This window comes from Dromaius novaehollandiae, chromosome 2 (genome assembly GCF_036370855.1).
Source record: "Dromaius novaehollandiae isolate bDroNov1 chromosome 2, bDroNov1.hap1, whole genome shotgun sequence".
Taxonomy (NCBI): Eukaryota; Metazoa; Chordata; class Aves; order Casuariiformes; family Dromaiidae; genus Dromaius; species Dromaius novaehollandiae.
In genome coordinates this window covers 17,358,461-17,379,357 of record NC_088099.1, presented here as the reverse complement: position 1 = coordinate 17,379,357, position 20,897 = coordinate 17,358,461, and the positions used below count along the sequence as shown (strand labels likewise).

Sequence of the window (20,897 nt, the reverse complement as noted above, 5' to 3'; positions counted from 1 at the left end):
TTTGTGGAGCTGTAGATTAGGAAAAGGGATCAATCATAACATAGGTTTGTATCCCAAATGAAAAAGATATTTTGCATTGAGGAAATTGCATAACTTGTTATGGAATGTATTTGTATTGGGGAAAACCTTTTATACTGAAATCTCAGGTGGACTTCTGAAAATTCGTTTCTTGCACTCTGGTCATATATCATGTAATTTTTCTGTGGGGGGAAAGAAAATAAAACAAATAATTGTTGGGGAAAATAAAACAAGAATGTTCACCTATTCATCTGCTAAAAGATGGTTTATGTTACGGATAACAAGCAATCTCGAGAGACGACCTGTTTGCTCCTCTAGGTTTTAAGTTCTTTCAAAGTATTTGAAGTTATTTTGCAAAGTTCACAGCAGATAACTCAGTTAATTATAAATCATTGCTGTTCTTTGTTTTGTTTTTTTGGTTTTGGTCTTTTCTGTAGTTAACACTTAATGTATTGCTTTTCTTAATGCTTTTTTCTTCTCTCTCCCTGTGAATTTTCCTTCCCTTGGCAATTCTTTAAAGTGAACCTACCCCTGCTTCACGTTCTGTGAATACCCACACAGTAGTGACAAGAGTACCTAGTCCCACTGTAGTTAAGAGCACTGTACAACCTATCAGGTACTGGGGGGGATAAACATGCATGTTACATGGAGCACAAGATTCCTCGGTAGCAGATGCATCTTTAAAATCTTGAATGCCGTTTCAATGTGTCAAGTTGATACTCGTTTCAAGAATATTTAAAACGTATTTGTCAGCTTCATTTATGTCTGCATGATAAATCATTACAGCTTTTTGTTGTCAAGCATCTGGTTTAGAACCTTTCTAATCACACTTAACTGTTCTAGAGCATATTCTTTTTCTATATGAAAGAAATGAACTTGCATGTGAGCAACCCTAGCAGAACCCTCTTTGCTCTTCTGTTTTTTTTTTTAATACAGTAATGTTATCTTGACATGAAAATACCAAAGCTGGGTGCTTGATTTCACAAGTAGTACATATCCTCTTTGTCTGTCTCTACATATATTTTTTTTAACTTGCAAAATTAAAGGAAAGATAAGAAATTGCACCACCTGTAGGTAAAAACGCAGAATACTGTTTGCCTGTTCTGAGTGAGAGCGAATTTTAGCAAAGAGAGCATGTCAGGAAAAAGAAAAGAATGCTAATTCCATAAATGTGGCTAAATTTAGCTAGAGGTGAATAAAATATATTGTTGTAGAGACAAATGCAGTTATAGCTTTTATGAATGAACGTGTTTGCCTTCAGCATTGGTCAAACTACCTTTAAAATTAGTGCAGTATATTTAAATTGTTTTTTATTGTTGAGTTACTGCAAGTAACTCAAAACAAAAGTAACCCTGAATTTTGCTCCACTTTAAATTATAAGGGGAATTACAGTTTATGCTAACTTAAAAGCAGTACTAACTTGGAATTTAAATCCGTCTTTTAATTGTCCTTATTTTGTATGCTCCACCAATTATTTCTAATAAATTGAGTTTTACATAAATTGCACTGTAGGGCAGGTGTTGGTTCTACAAGAGGCATCTTAAATGTGTCTCTGTAGCTCTGTATTTTGTATAAAGTGATTGGTCTGAAAAGTTTGTCTTCAATCTTGAGTTCCCCTTTCAAAAAACTGTTGTGTCCTAATCAGATGAATTTGTGAATGAAAATTTAACTTTCTTTAAATCTTCAGCTGTTGAATTAGAATTCATCATGCCAATGTTGAACCACTGCATAACCACCTAAGCTGCTATATTACATTGGCTATTGTTATGCTTCATGTGCAGTTCTTCTGCCTCTGTCAAGTTGAAATTAAAGTTGTTACGAGGTTTTTAAAAACTCATTTCCAGTTCTGTTTCTTCAGCTTGCAGGCATCAGCACACCAAAAAATTTTAGCTAAAGAGGAGATAAGAGCAGCCAAAGAGGCAATGGGTCAAGATCAGTCTGAAGAACCAGATTCTTCTACCTTAAGTTTGGCAGAAAAGATGGCTTTGTTTAACAAACTGTCTCAACCAGTGTCCAGGGCCATCTCCACAAGGAGTCGAGGAGACATTAGGCACAGGAGAATGAACGCTCGTTACCAGACTCAGCCAGTCACTCTTGGAGAAGTTGAGCAGGTAAGTGTAAACTTCTCTGCTTCATTTTATTTTATTTTTTTCTTTCTAATGGAGAAAATATCTTCAGTGTAAAATGGCGTAACAGCTGGCCTTTCCTTTGCTCTGAGCTACATACTGGGGTCATGACATACTCACAGGAAAAAGCTTCTCAGGAAGCAGTCTTCTGACATTGAGGAACAACATCCTCTAAAATGTTCGTGTTTCATTGATGTGTTTTTCCTTTTTAAGTAATTTAAGGATATATTGTCTTCCCGATGTTGTACCTTTCATAGTGTCTGTTGCTTCCTGTGGACTATTGCTTGTCTTCTAAAAGAAATTTCCTAACCAAAAGGATAAAAACTGTGACACACATCATTGTGGTTTATGTATATTTTGGGGGAATTTTGGAGCTTTGCCATGTGCATCTTTATGACACTTTCCTGAAAGCATTGTATATTTCTATTATTAATCAGGATGTTATTCTGCCCCTTTCTTCTAGAAGGGGACATGGAAACCTTTTATTCAAAAGCAGAATTTCTTGTGAATTTCTGAAATTCACAGTTGATTTAATTTGTGCAGTGGAATTGATCTTCCTTTCCCATTCTGTAATCCTTCATATTATTGGAACAGCAAAGGAATGCCTTCTTAGTAAAGTTCAAGCATAAAATAGGCAAGCAATAGTCTTTCAAAGCTGACGTTTACAGCAGCAGAAACATCGGTCCCTTAGTATTACAGCTTTATAAGGCAAACTACTTTAATTGTGAAACACAGCTCCAGTTCACGTTCTATTTCTAGGGAACTGAATCAGGGTGTTAGGAAGGTTCTACCCTTCTCTTACCGTGTGCTCCATTCATGATAATACATTTTCCGTACAGCAGTAGAATTGTGTGTGAGAAGGCAGGATTTCTTTGATACTGGTGCAAAGCTGCACAGATATAATTCTCCTTAATTTACTTAAGCATGAAGTGGTAGTAAATATTTGGCATATTTATTTTAATAAGACTTCAAGAATCTTATTTCCATTCATTTTCCACATGCCACCTACTGTTATAGCCTAGAATCTTTAGTGGCTGTGTCACTGGCTTGTTTTGGGGCCAGGAAAGTGATTAACAGAAATGTGTTGAAACAGATGGGAGCGAAGCCAGTGATAGTCACATTAGTCTGTCAGGCTTTTGCAGGATGAGCTTGCACATCAAGCAAGGATACACAGAGGAAGTATAATTTGTCATTTCTTTCTGACCCTAGCAAAAGAGTCACCTCTGAACAGAGTAGGATGGGAATGTATTTGCAAAAAGACTTTCTGTAGTGAAATGTGCGTTTGGAGTGTTGGGATTTGGTTACAGTTTTTCTGGGAAGAAACAAAGGAAAAAGCTATCAAAGTAGATAACTAGGAGTATGTTACCAAAATGAGTAATTGCAAATGTAAATATCTATTAACCAAAGCTAAAATGCCTTTGCTGATCTCCTCTACATCTCTAATTCTGATAGATGCGATGGAACAAGAGTAAACTGGTAACTATTTTCTTTACCTTTCTCTGGAATCTTTGAGCTAGTGTAATAGTCTGTGTTCTGCTTTCCGTTTTGTTTAATGTATAAATGTTTTGTCCACGTTTTATGGAATTTGCATGTGCATCTTCAGTTTACAGTTGATTTGCTCCCGCTTCTGGGATTTTTTCTATTGCTCTTGCATGCTGTTCACTAGCCCTGCAGTTTAAGAAAAACAAAAAACAAACAAACAAAAAGCCCATCCTGATTTGTATGAAGGCATGTTTGGCAATCCCTTGCGCAGCCTTTTTGCTTCTTTGAGAAGACAAAGCCAAGCTCTGTATTTCAGAAAAATTTGGAATCTTAACTTTCTCTAAGAAAACTTTAAAATTATTGTGCTAGAAGAGTAGAAAATCGTTGTTCCCCTGTAGCAGCCAGCAAAGCAAATTTGAAGTGTGTGGTTTGGTTTGGTTTTTTAATACTACTTAGAATTCAAATACTGTGTGCTGCTCAAAGATGTGTGAGGCAGCAAATGTTTGATGTTTGCAAGTTTTAGATTAACAGTCCTGCGTGAAGGTGATTTACATGGCCAAACTGTCATGAAGGTCTTCCCAATGTAAGACAACACAGAGTGGAGTTTCTCTCTGGTGCTGAGCTAGCTCCAAAGCTGGAAGCTGCATAACCATATCAGAGCAGAGCTGTGCCAAAGCTGATTAGCCCTGCTGAGATGCAGAGTTGATTAGCCTGGGCACATGGCCTGTCATCCTGTGTCTGGAACCTGAACTAATTCCTTTGCCCAGTGCTGTGCACTGCCATGTCAGTATAAACCTTTTCATGGAGTTTGACACAAGGTGGTATAGCATGCTACACATACATTCTTTGTTACTAAAGATGTTGCTGTTCATGTGCAGTTGTTTCTTCCTTGGGTGGAACCATCCAATCTGCTGCCAAATTATGGGGGCATTGCTGATACCCTCATCTGTTTCTGGTGTGTATTTATAGAGCTCTCTTCATATAGAAGCACATATCTTGCCCTGAAGAACTTACATGATAGACTGTTTGGGGGAACTGATGATTTCAGCATTCTTCAAGTGTTATTTTTATTTGTTGTTGTTCATAGGTGCAAAATGAAAGCGGAAAACTTACTCCCCTGTCAGCTGCAGTTGTAACATCAGTTTCGACAATGGCCTCTGCTGTTTCTCCGCTGTACGCTGGAGACCTGCATGCAAAGCCAGTGAGCGATGGAGGCGTGAGCACTGCCCCAAAAGCTGATCTGAGATTCCACCCCCCAGCAGAAAACGCGGACTCTTCAGGGAAACGCACGCTGAAGTCAGAACAGTGGCAGCCCTCAATGGAAGCGCTAGAAAGCAAAAGAGCGTCAAAGAAGCATGAAGAAGAGAGAAAGAGGTTTCTAGCACATGAAGCTAATGAAATTACAAAGTACAGCTCCTTTGAGGAAGAAACCACACATCCTGTTCCTGAAAAAGCAGGGGACTACCATAAAGAGACAACATACAGCTTCCTGAGGAAGGGCAGTATGGAACTGTTTAGTCCACAAGCACTTTTTCAGTCTCTTGAACAGAAGGAATTTGATACTAGTGTGCAGGGTAAGTGAGAAGTCAAAGAAGAATATTCCTTTCAAGAAAAGACGGATTTGGAGAGTGTAATGAAAAGCAAGACTTTGCAAAGAGATGCAGACTTGCTTTTAGTGTAGTAAAGATCAGCAGACAGCAGTGGTCTTTTTAGTTTCAAACATCTTGGCGTTTCAAGCATTAAACAGTGTTAAAGAAAAAATAATCACTCTTGATAAAGGTAGAGATAGACCTATGGAATCTTAAGTTATGCAAGTATAGGTTTTTTTCTTACTTGTTCTTTTAAAGATGGCTCATTTTTATTCAAATTTCCCTTACACAGTAGGAGGTCATATTGTGTGCTGGAGTTAAGATTTACCCCTTCTTCTCTTCCCCCTGTTCTTCAAAATGCTGAACAAGCTGAAATTACTGTTCTGAGTAAAGTGTCTGGATTTGCTTTTAATTGTTACCTTCTTGTGTATATATAGTTATATTATGCATTAACTACAAATGTACATATGTAGTTAATAATAGATGATTCTCAGATTATGAATTTTTCATGGCTGCTATATTTCCTCTTCAGTGTTGTGACAAAATTTAAACCAAGTCATTCTCAAAGCAGTTATTTCTATACCCACAGTGTAATTCAAGTTTAGATGAAGTAAACTCACCCACCTTTATTTAAAATGCTTTGGAAATAATCTTAGTGATTATTAGTGAACTTAGTTATTGCACAAAGCCTTCCATTCTCTTGAGCTTAGAAGGCTTTTGTATTGTTTTCTGTTTTATTATGATGGGGTGCAGTACCAGAGTACCCTATGGTCCTTGAAACATTTTTTTGCTTTCATCCTCTGTAGTTAATTTATGTTAAGGTTAAATTGTCACAGAAAAGGAGCAGGGAGGAAGGTATAGATCTGTCTGTATTTCTCAAAAGCAGTGTGCATTCTATCCGATTAAACTTCTGTGACTGGGGGGAGGCAGAGACAGGGATAACATAGGAGCAGCTGCGCATTAGACCTATGTTGTGGTTGTAAAATTTCAGAAAGAAAAATGAAGGTAACCTGTATTCACTTAAGGATAACCCTGTAATGTTCGATTCATCTTTCATAAAGGCACATTTTCCTGCATTTTTATTGCTGAATTTAAAAATAAATAAATAAGCCCTCTTAGAAAATAAGAACTGTGTTAAATTGTTAAATATTCTGCCAACACGCTACTTATGCGTTAAGCTGCTTTACCTACAAGTTAATTTCTTTTTTAAACTTTGTATCTGCTTCTCTTTCCCTTCTTTTTGGTCACCTCTCCTTTTCTTCCATCCATTCATTTTCCTGTTGTGATGACAGGAGCAGGAGTTTGTGCTTGGTCTGTATGAAGTTCGGAATTTTGTATTGAACATGATACTCTCTGGTTTCCTGTGAACTTAGTCAAAAACAGCCAGTCTTTGCAGTGGCTATTACTGAACGATACTTCTTTGTACTCTAGCTCAGCCAGAAATTTTTTGTCTGTTAGGATGATATGTGATTTGAATGTTAAAAAAACGGATTTACTTCTTTGGAGTTAATATATTTGATTAATAGCACTAAGTGTTAATTCCTTACTTCTCTTTTGAATGGGCAGACCATGTTGAGTCTACTTCTGAGCTCACCAGCACATCAGCATTGAGGATGGTTTCACAAACAGCAGCTGTGGCATCCTGTAGACTGCAGGAGCTCTCTGAACAATTAGAAGGAAAATTTTATAGGAATCCCTGTGAGATGTCTTCTGTTGGAGAGAACAAAGCGCAAACAGCTGAGGACGTCCTTGATAATTCCAGCAAAACAATGTCAATTAAGGAAAGGTAATTAGATCTCACTTTTTTGAAATTATCTCTATAAATACACTTAGAGTGATGGTATAAAAGGAGCTTTAAATCTGTTTCTGAAAAAGCTGAGTGGTGATCATTAGACTTCATTAGATGTCAAATACTAACACCAGAAACATGCAGCTGATCTGTCTGACATGCTTACAAGGCAGATGGTGAATTACTGTTCAAAGAAATGTGGTAATCTGATTTTGAAAGAGCCACCTGAATAACCAATAAGTGGTTCAGAAAATGAAAGTAGTAAAAATACATATTATAGTTACATTTGTACTAATATACTTAATAAAATTCCTCAGGCTCTGTTTTCAATTACAGCAGTTATAATGTGATTTTTTTATTGTTTTTATTTTTATTTTTTAATAGCTGCAGCTTTACTATTCTATGGGGAGTAGTCTCTTTTTAATAGGCTCAGTACAGGGAGTTTAGGGATTGACTCTGATGTTTCCCACCTTACTTTATGTTTGCCGTTTTGACTTCTGAAAACTCACTGCATAGATTTCAAAGGGTAATAAGTTGGACAAATTTGTGGAAGTGTTAGAAATATTTTTTCCAACCCAAGATCATTCTAATTTGAAATAAAATTTAAGTGTTCTGTGCTTGTGCAGACAGTAGGGGTTCACGGTTGGACATGACAGCAATAGCTTCAGTAGTACTTGTAAATGTCATTCTAATTTAATTAAAACTTTGAAAGCAAAAACTCGGGCCCAAACTACAAGGGAATCGGGTAGCAGTCCAGTGAGTAGAATTATGATCACTTGCTTCAGGTTGACATGTGGGCCTATTCTTTTGTCAGTTTTTCTCCAATGGAAATAGAATTGATAATTAAAAATAGCTGCTTGCTTAAACTTTCACTATGTGAAAGTATTCTGTCACTTTCATCAGGTAGATGCAGTATTAGGAACTGCAACCCACCTTTTTTAAACAAGAGTCCAAAGCCTCATTCTTAAATTCACATATTTCTAGGACACATGTGAGTTATCCTCATTTTATAACATTCTTCCCCTCCTGTTCTCCCTTTACGAAAGACAGTGAGAAGGGCAGGGTTGCAGCTAGAACAGCCATACAGACTTATTCTCCTTTTTGAAGGATGTACTTATATTTTTCAGTTTACTGGATGGGGTTTTCTAGTTTGTTTGTTTTGAAGCTACCTTTTTTCTCTTCTGTGAATATGTCAAATGTTTGGACAGGTAAGACTTCAAGTCCAGTAATTTCTGTATTGTGAGTGGTAAATGATCTGCCTTCCTTGACTCTGGGGAAAAAGAGGTTAGGGGGAAGGGGAGATCCAAGCCTTAGTAACTGTCTCAGTCCTAAATTTAATGCTTCAATTCAGTCGGTCTCTTGAACTGATTTTAAAGACTGTCCATCACATTGGCAGTCTGGAATCACTCTAGTTAGGCCTCTGAGACTGTCTAGTCAGTCGCAGAGCCAACACAGGAAAATGCCTATTCTCGTCAGGAATTCGGATGTTCTGATTCCACAAACATCTGTAAATGGCAGAGCTGGTATCAAAATGTGTTAGTCTTCCAGAATGCCACAGTGGTCTACTTCTTGGCCCAGAATTAAAAAAAAGAAAACCTACAACCAGTCACTTTCTTTTGCTTAGCTATAGCTGATGCCAAGTATTCATAAACCTCAAAGAACATTTCTGCTAAAGATTAACTACTACACTTTGGATTTCTTTTTTTCTTTTACATTCACTAACTTCATCTTCCCATCCAGTGGATTTTGCTGGCTGTGTCAGACATTCTTTCACCTTACAGAAGAACAGCTTTTCCACAGATGTAATGATATTTGGGCAGGATACATACATGCTGGTCTGGATGAAAATGATTTTCCACAAAGACTTATTTTACTGAAGTAATGTGATCCTTGTGGAGTGAGTGCATACCTGATATTCTCAGGATTACCTATGTTGTATGGAAGAATGAAAATCGTGATTTTCAAGGCAGATAACTAAATGTTACTCAGGCTTGCTTTCATAGGCTAAATATTAGCTCTGCATTCTCAGTCAAGTAAAAATGTTCTGCTTAAAACATTCTTATTAGTTGAAAGTATGAGAAGGGATAAAATATTTAAAATTTGGTAGTGAATGGAAGCTTCTTTAACCCTTGCTTCAGTTTGCAGGTGTCCTCTCCTGCCAATATGCAGCCTGGAAGTGAAAGGGAGCAAAGACTCATATCTCTGAATAATTTGGGCTGTATTTTGTTTTAGGCAGCCAGTGATAATATTGCCAGTCCACTCATGTGTTACACATCAGTGGCGGAAACCTTTTTCTAGTTGTCTTGTATTCAGCCAGACAAACAGGGAGTCTAGGAGAGACCTTCAGGAAGAGAGAAGTATTGGAGGACTTCGTATGGAGTGTCAGTTGTGTATAACTGCCTGTCTCTACACATTCACGGAGACCAAAGCTGCTGGAAGGCCTCCCTATCCACTCCTGTTGGGAAGTCAGCTGTATGTCATGGTCACCATTGTCAAAAGCTACAGATAACTCTCTTAACTGGTGGGCCTCCAATCTTTGCTTGTCAGGAAAAGCCCAGCCTAAACTATTAGTTTTCAACCTTTTCTGATATAGGGATGCCAGATCAAGACTTCTGATATAGGCTAGGTCCCAATATAGCGAATTTATGCACTCCGGCTTCCTTTTTGTAGTTACTTCACTCATGTTGGCCTCCAAGATTTATGAAGGACATCTGAAAGCAACTGGCTGTGGCCTACATGTGAAAGCCAAGCCTTTGTCCAGCTTAACACATCTCAAGGATAACACTAGCAGCTAAGATGCTACAATATTACCACAGAAGAAAGATTTGTCACTTTTGTCATTTTTTGCCTGGATCCTTGCCAAAGCCTTTCATACAGCACTCCTAGTTTAGGCAAAATCATTGTTCAACTTTTGCTTGTATTCCATTAACCCAATATTTTGCCTCCACTGTGAAAGTTTTTTTGTATTGCCCCATCCTGATGCTTCTGGGATTATGATCATTCTATCTCAGCAGCAGATGGAAAAAAATCTGCAGAGCAAGCTGACACAGATGGACAGATACATAAAAAGCTTTCTTTCAAGAAAGGACTAAAAGTAATTTTTCAGATTGAGGAAAGGAAGTTTTGGAGGCAGAGGAGGAAGTAGTATAAATAGAACTGTGAAAGTGAATTATGCATGATTATTCATTATTTATCAGAGGTGGAAAACTACAGGTGTGCAATGAAACTAGTAGACAGTAGGCCTTAGATCCAAAGGTTAGACCTAGTAGTTGCCATATCTTTGCTCACTTTCCAGAGAGTCAGCTACTGACTGCTGTGTGAGTTAACCTACTGAGGTGGTGGGCTGCCTGCATGATCCAATTCAGCAGTTCTTGCATCTATCTTTATGCAAGAGGAGGCCCTCCAATTGCTGCTAACTTAGAGCAGTCTAAATTTATTGCTGTTTCCATGGTTTAAAATAATGTGTTGCTTTAGATTTAAACAGCAGTGAAGTTTTCAGTTGCATACTGGGCATATGTATTTCTTTAAGGAGCAGTTTCACTATTCGAGACAGCAAACGTGTGGTCTTGTTCTAGAAGCAAGTTGTTTTGTTACATATATAAGTGAGCAGTGGAGAACTAGTGTGAATCCAGTCTCATGACGGAGAAAACAATGTCTTCAGAGAGACAGAAGCAGTCTTAGCATTATAGATTTTTCTTTTCCTGATCAGCCAAGTTGTTTGGGGCAAAGGTCTAGAGCAAATACCGTGCATTAATGTCAGTGTAAGAAAAAGAGCTTTCTCTGCCTGCTATGCTGAGCAGCTATAGAAGTTTTTAAAAACAAAGCCCTCTTAGCCTGAATTCAACCAAAATGCTACTCGTGGTGTGCTTTGTGAGGTATGGAGCAACAAGGCAGTGTGAAACTGGACAGGACTGCTTCGCAGCAGTCGGTTTGGGCGAGAAGAGAGGAAGTAACTGCTGTTTTAAATACTAACATTCTTATTGCTATTGTATTCTGTGAATTTACATCATGATTGTTGCATTGTTTTTTGTCTGCATTCTTGGTTTTTCTCAAATGACTGCCTTAGGACCAGTTGGTCATCCCTGAATGTGTCAGTACTGTGGTTGCAGGAAGCAGCTGCCTGAAACTTGGTTTCTGGCTAGACCTATGCAGTCTTACAGCTTCCTTCTCCTCATCATTTCAGGACGAGACTTCGTGTGAGGATATCAGTAATCACATCTCTAAAACAAACCTCTGGTTGGAATAGGTTGCCAACACTAACTACTGAACCCATTCAAACAGTAATAGGAATAAAAGGTTTTGTACAGCCTTTACTGAAATGCTTTAGATAAGGAAAAGTTATGTAATAAAACTTAACAGTTCAAGTGGAATAAAAATTGATTAATGGAGCAGTGCTACTGTTTGCACAAGCACCACAGATATGCTTTTTATGGAATACTCAAAATGATTTCTGAAAGCTAGGAAATTCATATGGATGTGAGTTTCTGAGGGAGGTAAGTTGAAGATTGTATCTCTGTGCCCCTTGTATTCCTTGCTGATTTCCCCCTACCCCAAAACTATTCAGCTCAAGGTTTATAAGGACAAATAGGTTCTACTTCCAACAGAATAAAATTATGTGCTGTGCCTGGCACAGCCAATCAGTGTCCCTTTGTACTATATTCAGAATTTTGGTCAAGATTTGATAATAGCACTTTTAAAAGATCATGCTGACCTAAGAGACATTACTGATAATCTACATTTTTAAATATAAGATATCCTTTAAACTAGTTTAATCTCACAGGTAAGTTGCTCAGCCATAGTATAGTTAGCACTGAGTTATTAGTGCATTAGTATGACTCTGATTTGTATAATAGCAATGCCCAAGATAAGCAAGGAGATACTAAATGATCCATAGCAGTCTGATGGTGACTTCAGTCACTGGAGTTCTGATCCAAGCAGAAGTTGCAGAGTTGCTATTTGATGCATCTCATGAGAGCTAATTGGTGGCTAGCTGCTGAATAGACCTCTTCCTTCTTGAGTTTTAAAGAAATTATTTTTTTAATCTGTTTTTATGAGCAATAAATACTATGGGAAGGATTAATCTCATGAACTTTAGACGTCTACAGCATAAGCATTCATATCTGAGCTAGTCCCCCTAAGTGTCTTGTAGTCAACAGAAGGGTGAGGGAAGTGATTCATCTAACCTATTTGTATGTTTGCTTTAGAGTCATCTGCATCACACCCTAGTCTCCCTTGACTGTATTGGCAGTTTCCACTACCTGGATCCACTCTTGGATCTAGATGTTTGTTTTTTCAGATGATTCCCATTCAATATGTTCAGTAAAGCCATGGTACTTGTGAACTTTATGCATGTATGAAATTTAAATAGCTATAGTGTTAGAAAATATTAGTAAATTTTAGGAACTGTTGAAACGACAGGGTAGCTTTTGAGGATAATGTTAAAAGTACAGTGTTGAAAGCCACATTGTTGGCATGTTTTTTCTTCTAGGTTGGCACTGTTGAAGAAGAGTGGCGAAGAAGACTGGAAGAGCAGGCTCAGCAAAAAGCAGGAGTATGCAAAAGTGTCTGTCTCAGATCGTAGTGCGCAGATGCAAGAAGTTGAGCAGCTGTTGAAGAAGAAGGTAACTCTATCCTTGTTAAGAAAAAACACGCTGCTTGAAATGCTACAGCTTTGAAGATGCATCCAACTAGACCGGCATGCCTAATATTAGCTACTAGCTCCTGCTACTCCTCTTGTTGTCAGGCTTGTTTAAAAAACAATTTTCCCATCATGAGAGTTCTTTAAATGAAAATATGACTTTGCTGTCTTGGTACCAACAATATTAGTTAGAGAGTCTTTACATCAGCAGAAATAAAGCAGTAAGTGGGCTTGTAAGCCTTCTGGAGTTTACAAGTATAATGACTGAAATCTCTGTGCCCCCCCCCCCCCCCCCCACACACACACACTCTATATATATGTATGTATATGAAATTGGCTTAAGATTTTAAGTTTGGGTGGTTTTTTGATAAGGGTGAGCTTGTAAAAAAAAAAATTCACATTACTGAAGCTGTCATCTCTGTGTACATACTCCTTCCCTCCTTCCCTCCTCCCTCCCCCATAATTTTGGCTCCTAGGAACACTGAGTAAATGCAGGTACCTGAGCATTTATGAGTTACTTGGCTTTTGTTTATCCTGCATGGTCTTTGCTGTTTGTGGATAGCCAGAACTATCTGGACTATGATTTTGTCCATCTTGTCGGTGTTAAGGAATGGAGCGGAAGATGGGTAGAAAGGTGTGAAGGAGAAGGAAGTCTGTGCTGTTAGCACACTCTGGCTGTGTCTATACATCAGTAAGTTGTGCGGCCCAGTAGAGCAGCACAGTTCACGTTGAGGACCTGGTATCCATGCCATACTATCTAGGGGAGTTTTGCTTCAGACTAAATCCAGTCTGCTTTTGTGGCCTCACTGCCAGTCAGCAGCTGTAGTGTTGCATGAGGTCCAGGAGTACATTCTGAGACTTAGTTTCTTCCAAAAGTCTGTGCGCTCCAAGACTTCTCTGTAATGTGGACCAAACCACAGTAAGTGAGAATGACCAGGAGATATGCTTCAAAAGGGTACTTGTAGTTCAAACTGAAGGATTAATGAAAACTTGCTTCTTTTCCAGAGCCTAGTATTTTGAAAGTGATAGTATCAGATAAAATATGCTGTTCCAAAAACCTTTAATTTGAAGGGATATTTGCATAGAGGACGAGTGAAGATGAAACTTGTTTTATAAATTTTACCATTGAAGACAGTAATCTTTGGATCTAATCATTTAGTTGTGGAAGTACTGCTTCCATTAAATAGTATAGGTGTAAGCAGACAATAACAGAAGGCTTCCTTGATCCATCAGTGTATGACAAGTAAGGAGTTGTTATACAGCCTGTTGTTATTGAGGATAATCTCTGTGCCTGAACGTGTGACTCGTCAATGGTGGTGTGTTAACTGTAGAGAAAAATGAGAAAATTGATTTCGAAGCTTGCTTTGTGGGTTTGGGGTTTTGCTTTGCTTTTTGCCATGTGGACTCGGTCAAAGAACTTTCTAGTAGTTCCTAGTTTAAAGATGTCCTAAAGTAAACAGTTTCAGTGAGGAAAGCAAAATTGCAGTCAGGTTTTTAACAGAACCAGTCTCCCAAGTGACAGCTGTTGAGATCAGATTACAGATGTTCTCCAGCTAAAGACAATGGAGTTGAGGAAAAGCTTTAAGCAGCTGCCAAGAAGGCAGAGACAAAACCTTTGTTCTCTCTCCTTGCTGCACAGCACCCGTATTTTCCCTGCTGTGATACCATGTGCAGCAACTTCAACTCAGCATAGCACAATTTAGGCTTTTAAAGTAAATAAGAGAGCATGAACGGCTTGAAGGTTACAGGCTTTGATGTGACAGCGCTAGCAGTGGGAGCTTCTGTGACACTGGGTCACCCACTGTGTTGGGTCACCTTAGAGCCTACACCCAAAGATTTGCATTTCTGCTAAACTGTGGATCTTGGATATATAGGAAAAAAAATAACAGTTTTATTAGAGACACAGCTGCTCAAACTGTACTGATATTTGTTAGGCTGAATCATTATGTGATACATTAGAAATAACGTAAAGCTTCGCTAAGTTGACCGAACTGCTTACAACATGTCATTGTCAGTTGCCCTTAAATCTGAAAATATTATTATTGATATTATTCAAAGTTTCTGCATTTTTAAAAGGGCTATGAGACTGCAATGTACTTTAAAAACTTAGCCATCTGTTGCTGGATTAGCAATGAGAGTGCAGAAATTGTATTGACTACTGTGACTTGAGCAAGTTAAAATACAGTTTCCACAGGCAGCAGTTATGTGTTGACAGCAAGAGGGTATAAACTTCTGTCATACCCTGCTGGTTCAAAATAATGCCTGAAGTTTATCAGTTGCAGTATGTTACTCTTCTGATTAATGTGGTCAGGCACCTTTTTTTGTTGTTGTTGTTCTTAAAGAGGTTGTCTGATTTGTTTTAGAGGTTTGATTATTGAAGCATAAAATATATAAAATAGAAAATGTTAGAGTACATTAGATTTCTTGTAAACCACAAAAGTTGATGTTTATATTCTTTTTACTAAAATGGTTATGTTAAATGCTGTTTGGACACTTCCAGTCAAAATGCTTCTGCACAGTTGTTTGCATGTTGAGATATTTCTCTAAATGTGTTATAGTCATTTATATGTGGCTAAACTGTAGAAAAGCCATAAAATTCATGGAAAAGTTGATGGAGCAACTTCAAATGGGGGGGGGGGGAAGGAATAAGAAATTAAATAGTGCAGATGAAGATTTAGGTGGAAAAAAAAATTGAGATTTACTTGGAGGTCCAGCATCTGTTTTGCTGATTGCTAGACATAGGAAGAAAGCTTGGAAGCCATGAGATGTACTGTACATATGAAAAATTTAAAACAACATATTTGGACAATTCATAGAATAGCTCTAACATCAAGGGAACAATCGTGCGCTGTCCAGCTGAATAACTCAGATAAATGTCTTGGAAAAAATTGCATTTTACTTGGAAAAAAATATTTTGGATTTGGTATATCTGTATTCATCACCTTAAGTTGGATGGAAGTTTAGTGACTTCCAGGTTTTGTTTCCTGGGTGGAAAAATAAGCTAACTTTAAAATCCTTCCTTAGTATCAAAACACTGAGATTTACTGGAATGAAAATTCCTATTTTATGGTCAGACATTTTTAACAGAGTCCCTGATTAATGTCATTACCAGCTGCACTGCAGTAGCAGTAAAGCAGTGAATGACATTTGAAATGCACTTAATTCTTGTAGCAAACTCGTAACTCAGTACTGGTGTTAAACACATTTGTCCTAGGGTTGAACAGTCGATTCAAATTACTTTAGAGATGAAGTGTATAAAAATTTGATGGTGGTAAGGCCTTAAAAAGTGACCTTTAGGCAAAATATTAGTCTTTCTGTACATAGCTTTATCTCAATTACATATATGGCATCCACTATGTGCTTGTATCCAGTTCTAATCAACGCTCAAGCTGTAATGATTAGGCTTCGTTTTGAGCAATTCTCTAATGAACTGCACTTTCCAACATTCTGTGCAATGCTGCTTGTTTGCTTTAACCTGTAGGAATAAAGAAGAATTACAGATGATAATGCCATGTCTAATCAGCTTTGGGTAAGCCCAGCCTCGATGCAGGGGTTATTGTAGGCTGTGGGTAGAATGGCGAAGTCACCTTTGCTGAATGCTGTGAGCTTAGCATCTCCCTCCAAATAGCTTTTGCCTTTCTATTCGAGTTTTAGCAAGCATTCCTTCATTTTATCTAGAAAGCAGATGGTTTGTTATCTAGTAGGGACTGATTAAACTTGCAGCAGAAATATTCACGTGGTTGACATGGTTCATCAATTTAATGGCACATGAAAGCAGAGACAAAAAAAAAAAATCTATTGGCATATGAAAAGTGTATCTTCTGCCTGTGCAGTTTAGTTTTGTGTTGAGTTGTAGTGATACTGTTGCTAACTTATATAATTCCTGCATGGAATGGCTTTGGTAAACATGCTGTTGCGTTATGAAATCGTTTTTTCATCTCTGGCTTATCAGTAGGGAAAACGTTTCTAGAAGATTAAAAGAGTGAAATTTGCTTCCTTTTAGGAAAATAAGGGGAGAGGGGTTATTTCTTTCCCCCATCTCCATTTCTGGCAAACAAACTTTCTTTTCGCTCTAATTCTTCTGCTTTGCTTCTGTCCTTGTCATAGGAACCTGTATATGCTTCTACTTATTCTCCTGCTATACCTGCTGTCTATAAATTTCATCCCTTTCTACCCGTTAATCAGGTGAGCAAATGTCTGCATATTTTAAATGTGCTTACTTGAAGTTGTTGAGCATTTTGACTTTTTTTAATGTAAGGAATTAATCATCACCTTAATTGATTAGTCAGAAAATGCTGCTTTTAAAAATGTAGTATTATACATGGTGTGTACTGTCCTTCAGTGTACATTCTGGTAGTGTTTCTCTTAGGGTTACTTTTATGAAAAATGCATATCTGTTAGACTATATAGATGAGATATTAAACCAAGGAGATATTGTTGCACTCATAGCACTGAGAACTTGAAGTTGTCTAAAAAGGATATACAAAAGGAATAATATGCAACTGCTCAGCTTTTCTTTTAGAATAAAATGCTATGTACACTGCCTTCTCTTTAAGGCGTGCACATATACAAGTATAGGGCATAAAATCATCTAATTTTCTGAACAAACAAAGCAAGCTCCTTTTGTTTGGAGGAGACTTTCCTGCAGTGCTTTTCCTTCGTCCCTGTCTGAGGGATCCTTGCCTTGGCATGTCCTGCTTCTATTCTCTGAATCCTCCCCCCTTCCTGATTCTGTCTCTTTCTTCCTTTTTAAGGTCTGTAGTGCTAGTTTGAGAGAATCAAGCCCTCTGATCTCTGATGAACGTCCTCCTTGGAGATGGAAGGTGAAATGCAGTGCAAACTTCCTGTTTAATTAATGGAGGGAGGAGTGAGACAGAAAATGGCACTGAGTTCTAAGAGACATTCCCAAAGCAGCTCGTGGTAACAGAGCTGAGCTGTGCTTTTGCTTGGGAATAGCTCTGCTGCCATTCTAGCACACTGCAGCAAAGCTGCACGGCAAGCTTTCCTTGAAATCATGCCCGTACTTCTGCAATTCCATCCTCGTAAACAATCTGAAGAACTTATTTACTAAAATAGATCATGAGAAATGTAAAATAACTTGCTTTTTTCAGCTAGCTACCTAAGAAAGTTAGCATTCTGGCTAGCAGGAGTAGTAGTAATGAATCCAAGGGGCAATTTCTCACTGCTAGAACAGAGGGTGGTGATGATGGCAGGAGACTACTTAGAATTATGATAAAACTTTTTGACTACTGATGCTTACCTTTTCCACATTTACTTCCATAGTTATTTGTGAGAATGACCTTTTACTCTGAATACTTTTTACTAAATTAAATTTGGGACTAGCAACTGAAATGTGTTGGTGTTACCTCTTCTCTGTAATTTAGTATTTGACTTCAGATCACCTATTCGTTTTGTTGTGACAGAGTTCACCAGCTTTACTTATCTAGAAGATAAATATATAGTCTAACTTAATTACCTAAGGTCCCTCTAGTCAGTGGAGAGAGACAGTCCTTCAGTGGGCTGTTCATCCCATCTATCTTAAATGGGGAATAGTTGTCCCCAAAAGTGTTTCTCTTTCCATTGACCATGATGAGATGCATCCTGCCCTCTTAGTAAGCTGCTTCTATCCCAGTGTTCAGGCATACACATATTTCTGGCAAGAAATTAATCTTTCTGTTGTTTGAACTAAACACCAATTGAGTAAATTTAAAAAGCAGGGTGTTCAATTTTACTCAGACCACTTTTGGACAGGAAGCTGTGCATTTGCATTTAAATTTTCTGTCTATGTCAAGGCTCATATAAAGTTGCAGAGGAAAGCAATGCAGTAACTTTCTCAAACTTGTAGAGCTGTTGAGGTTTTTTTGTTTTTTTTTCTTAGGAGCCTAAACCAGAGCAGTTCTTTACATTACAAAGCAAATCAATGTTTTTGGACACCTCTTTTGTATAACTCATAGTATTGGTTTTAAAGGGATTTCCCTTCTGAAAAACACATTCTTAGTTCTCATTCTTGGTTTCAGTTCCCCCAGCTAGGGGCAGTCTTGATCCTCAACGTGCAAAACTATGAATTCTCTTACTACTTGCATTTAAAAAAAAAAAAAAAAAAAAAAAAAAAAAAAAGCATGCTAACAAATCACTTTGCATTGTGTTTTTGTGACCTAAAAGTTGGACTGGCAAATTGTAGTGCACAAAATGGGGCATTGCCTAGATGTAGGCCACAAAAGCACTCTCAAGAAATGCACTGCAGTGCTAGACCAGGGTGATCATCCCGTGTAGCCAAGCAATACAAGTAAAGTAATTCCTTCTCCTGACTATTCCTGCACCAAGTCTGTGATTCTTCCTTAGGCTGAAAACAGATCTTTTAGAAACAAACAATCTTGATTCAAACACCTTCAGAGTATGGAAAATCCACCACAATGTGAAGTAGTTTTTCTTGTGTAATTACTCTCAAAAAAAAGTCAGAATGTCATCTGTGATTAAGTCAAATACATTAAAGAAATCAGAGATAACTGTGTTAACATATTTAATCATAGTTGATCTCATCAAACTTACCATTTTGATTAGACCTGTTTTCCATAATGCCATGTGGAGTGGCATTAATTATGCTACTGTGCTTTGATTCTTTATTGATTGCGTTGTACAGCTGATCTGCCCATGATTGTCTGGATCAAAACCCAGCTTATGTGACGTGTACTTACCGGCTTCAGTTCTACTTCTTCAAAGTTTTGTCCCCATCTTGGCTTTTACCAGTCCTAGAGAATTTTCCATGTGTGAAGGTTCTTTTTAAAATCTATGCTTGTGTTTGGGGGATTTTCTATGCCACTTATTTCATGTGGTACCAACTCATCTGACTTTTTTTTGTGTTTTAACTTTTTTTTAGGAACTTGTCTGAAATAACTGATATAAATGAAAACATGGATGCAGTCTTTTCACTACAAATTAGGATATTTCTTTGAATGTAACTACCTTTTTTGCTTAGTGAGAAATACATTGTTAGAGTTATTTGTCCAGCTAAGTTTTTATTTATTTCTGATAAATTAAAATTACTTCTTGCTTTGGCTTTATATTGGTGTCTTTAGCATCTCTTATCAAGAGTTCACATTTCCAAACTTCAGATTTTATACTTGTTCTTATATCTTTCTTGATTTTTTCACTTTAAAACTAGACAAGTCTTATTTTTCTCACCCTATTTTCTCCCAACCAGAATGTGCTTTAACCAGAAACACTGCGCTTTGGCAAGTGTGAAAGCTTTTTAAACTACTCCCAATTACCAGCTATATTTTTTGTCTTAAATTCTTTTGACAGTTGTGTTGGTTAATACTAGTTTTCCAGCTGCAGAAATTGTTCTTACTTTAAACACCAGCTATACTTTTGTTTCTCATCAAGACTGTTACCTCAAATCAAATGGGTTTTGGATTGTTTGTATCTATTCAGCTATCGCTTTTTCCTTTGTTGATTAATAGGGGCATGGGGAAGGCGAGAGTTGTAATGCATTAGGTTGAAGTCTAATGTGAATTTACTCTGGATTTTGTGGTGTGTATGCCCAACCTGATTTTTAGGAATTCCAAGGATGTTTTGCCCAATGGAACAGCTTGAAATCCTCCATAAAGCAATGTTTGTTTTGGCATAAGATAGAGTGCTACTTGTTCTGTTCTGTTCTCTGACAGGCCTCCAGAATTACTCGTGATCTTTCTTATGATTTATGTGTGTCATGATTAGCACACAAGTGTTCCAGATCTGTGCCTACAGAATTTCCAGTAGCTCTGCAGTCCCCAGAGTTTTTGGTAGTCTCTGGAGACAAAAGTTAAAATTAAGCCTCTTTGGACTTTATATATTAAAAAAAAAAAAAAAAAAAATTAAATCTTTGACTGCGTCTTCCTGCCTCTCCCTTACTTACCCCCATGTTGAAATCAAAGCCAGCATCCTCGTTAAGTTAGAAGTATGTTTTGTGTATGAAATTCGCCTTTGTGGTTTTATTAGGTATATACTGATTTCCTGCCCAGATCTCCTTTGGTATGTCGCTGTGATTTGTTCTACCAGCAGTTCTCACAGACGTGGCTATAATTCTAACATTAGAATAAGTACAAATTGGGGAAAGCAAACAGAAATCACTTTAAATATTTTCCTTATTTAAAGCATTCAGAGACTGTTCCAGAAAAGGAATCACTAATTGAATAGACTTGAATCTTGTTATTTATATTGAAGATTCAGAGTTCTAGGAAAAACGCTGAATGTTTTATCCTGATTGTCATGTCTTG

At 37.6% G+C, this 20,897-nt stretch overlaps 1 protein-coding gene across 23 annotated transcripts in view; it reads left to right on the top strand.

Annotated features, from left to right (window-relative positions):
* SVIL (supervillin) overlaps window positions 1-20,897 on the top strand; it is a 136,194-nt gene that overhangs the window by 92,452 nt on the left and 22,845 nt on the right. For 15 of the 23 annotated variants that reach the window (XM_064505847.1, XM_064505846.1, XM_064505843.1 and 12 more), the window contains 6 exons: window positions 539-634; window positions 1,877-2,129; window positions 3,597-3,620; window positions 4,714-5,200; window positions 6,782-7,001; window positions 12,493-12,625. In XM_064505847.1, the coding sequence (XP_064361917.1) occupies window positions 539-634; window positions 1,877-2,129; window positions 3,597-3,620; window positions 4,714-5,200; window positions 6,782-7,001; window positions 12,493-12,625 (1,213 nt within the window). The remainder of the gene's footprint in view (window positions 1-538; window positions 635-1,876; window positions 2,130-3,596; window positions 3,621-4,713; window positions 5,201-6,781; window positions 7,002-12,492; window positions 12,626-20,897) is intronic. The other 8 variants (XM_026101643.2, XM_026101640.2, XM_064505854.1 and 5 more) reach the window with 3 other exon arrangements.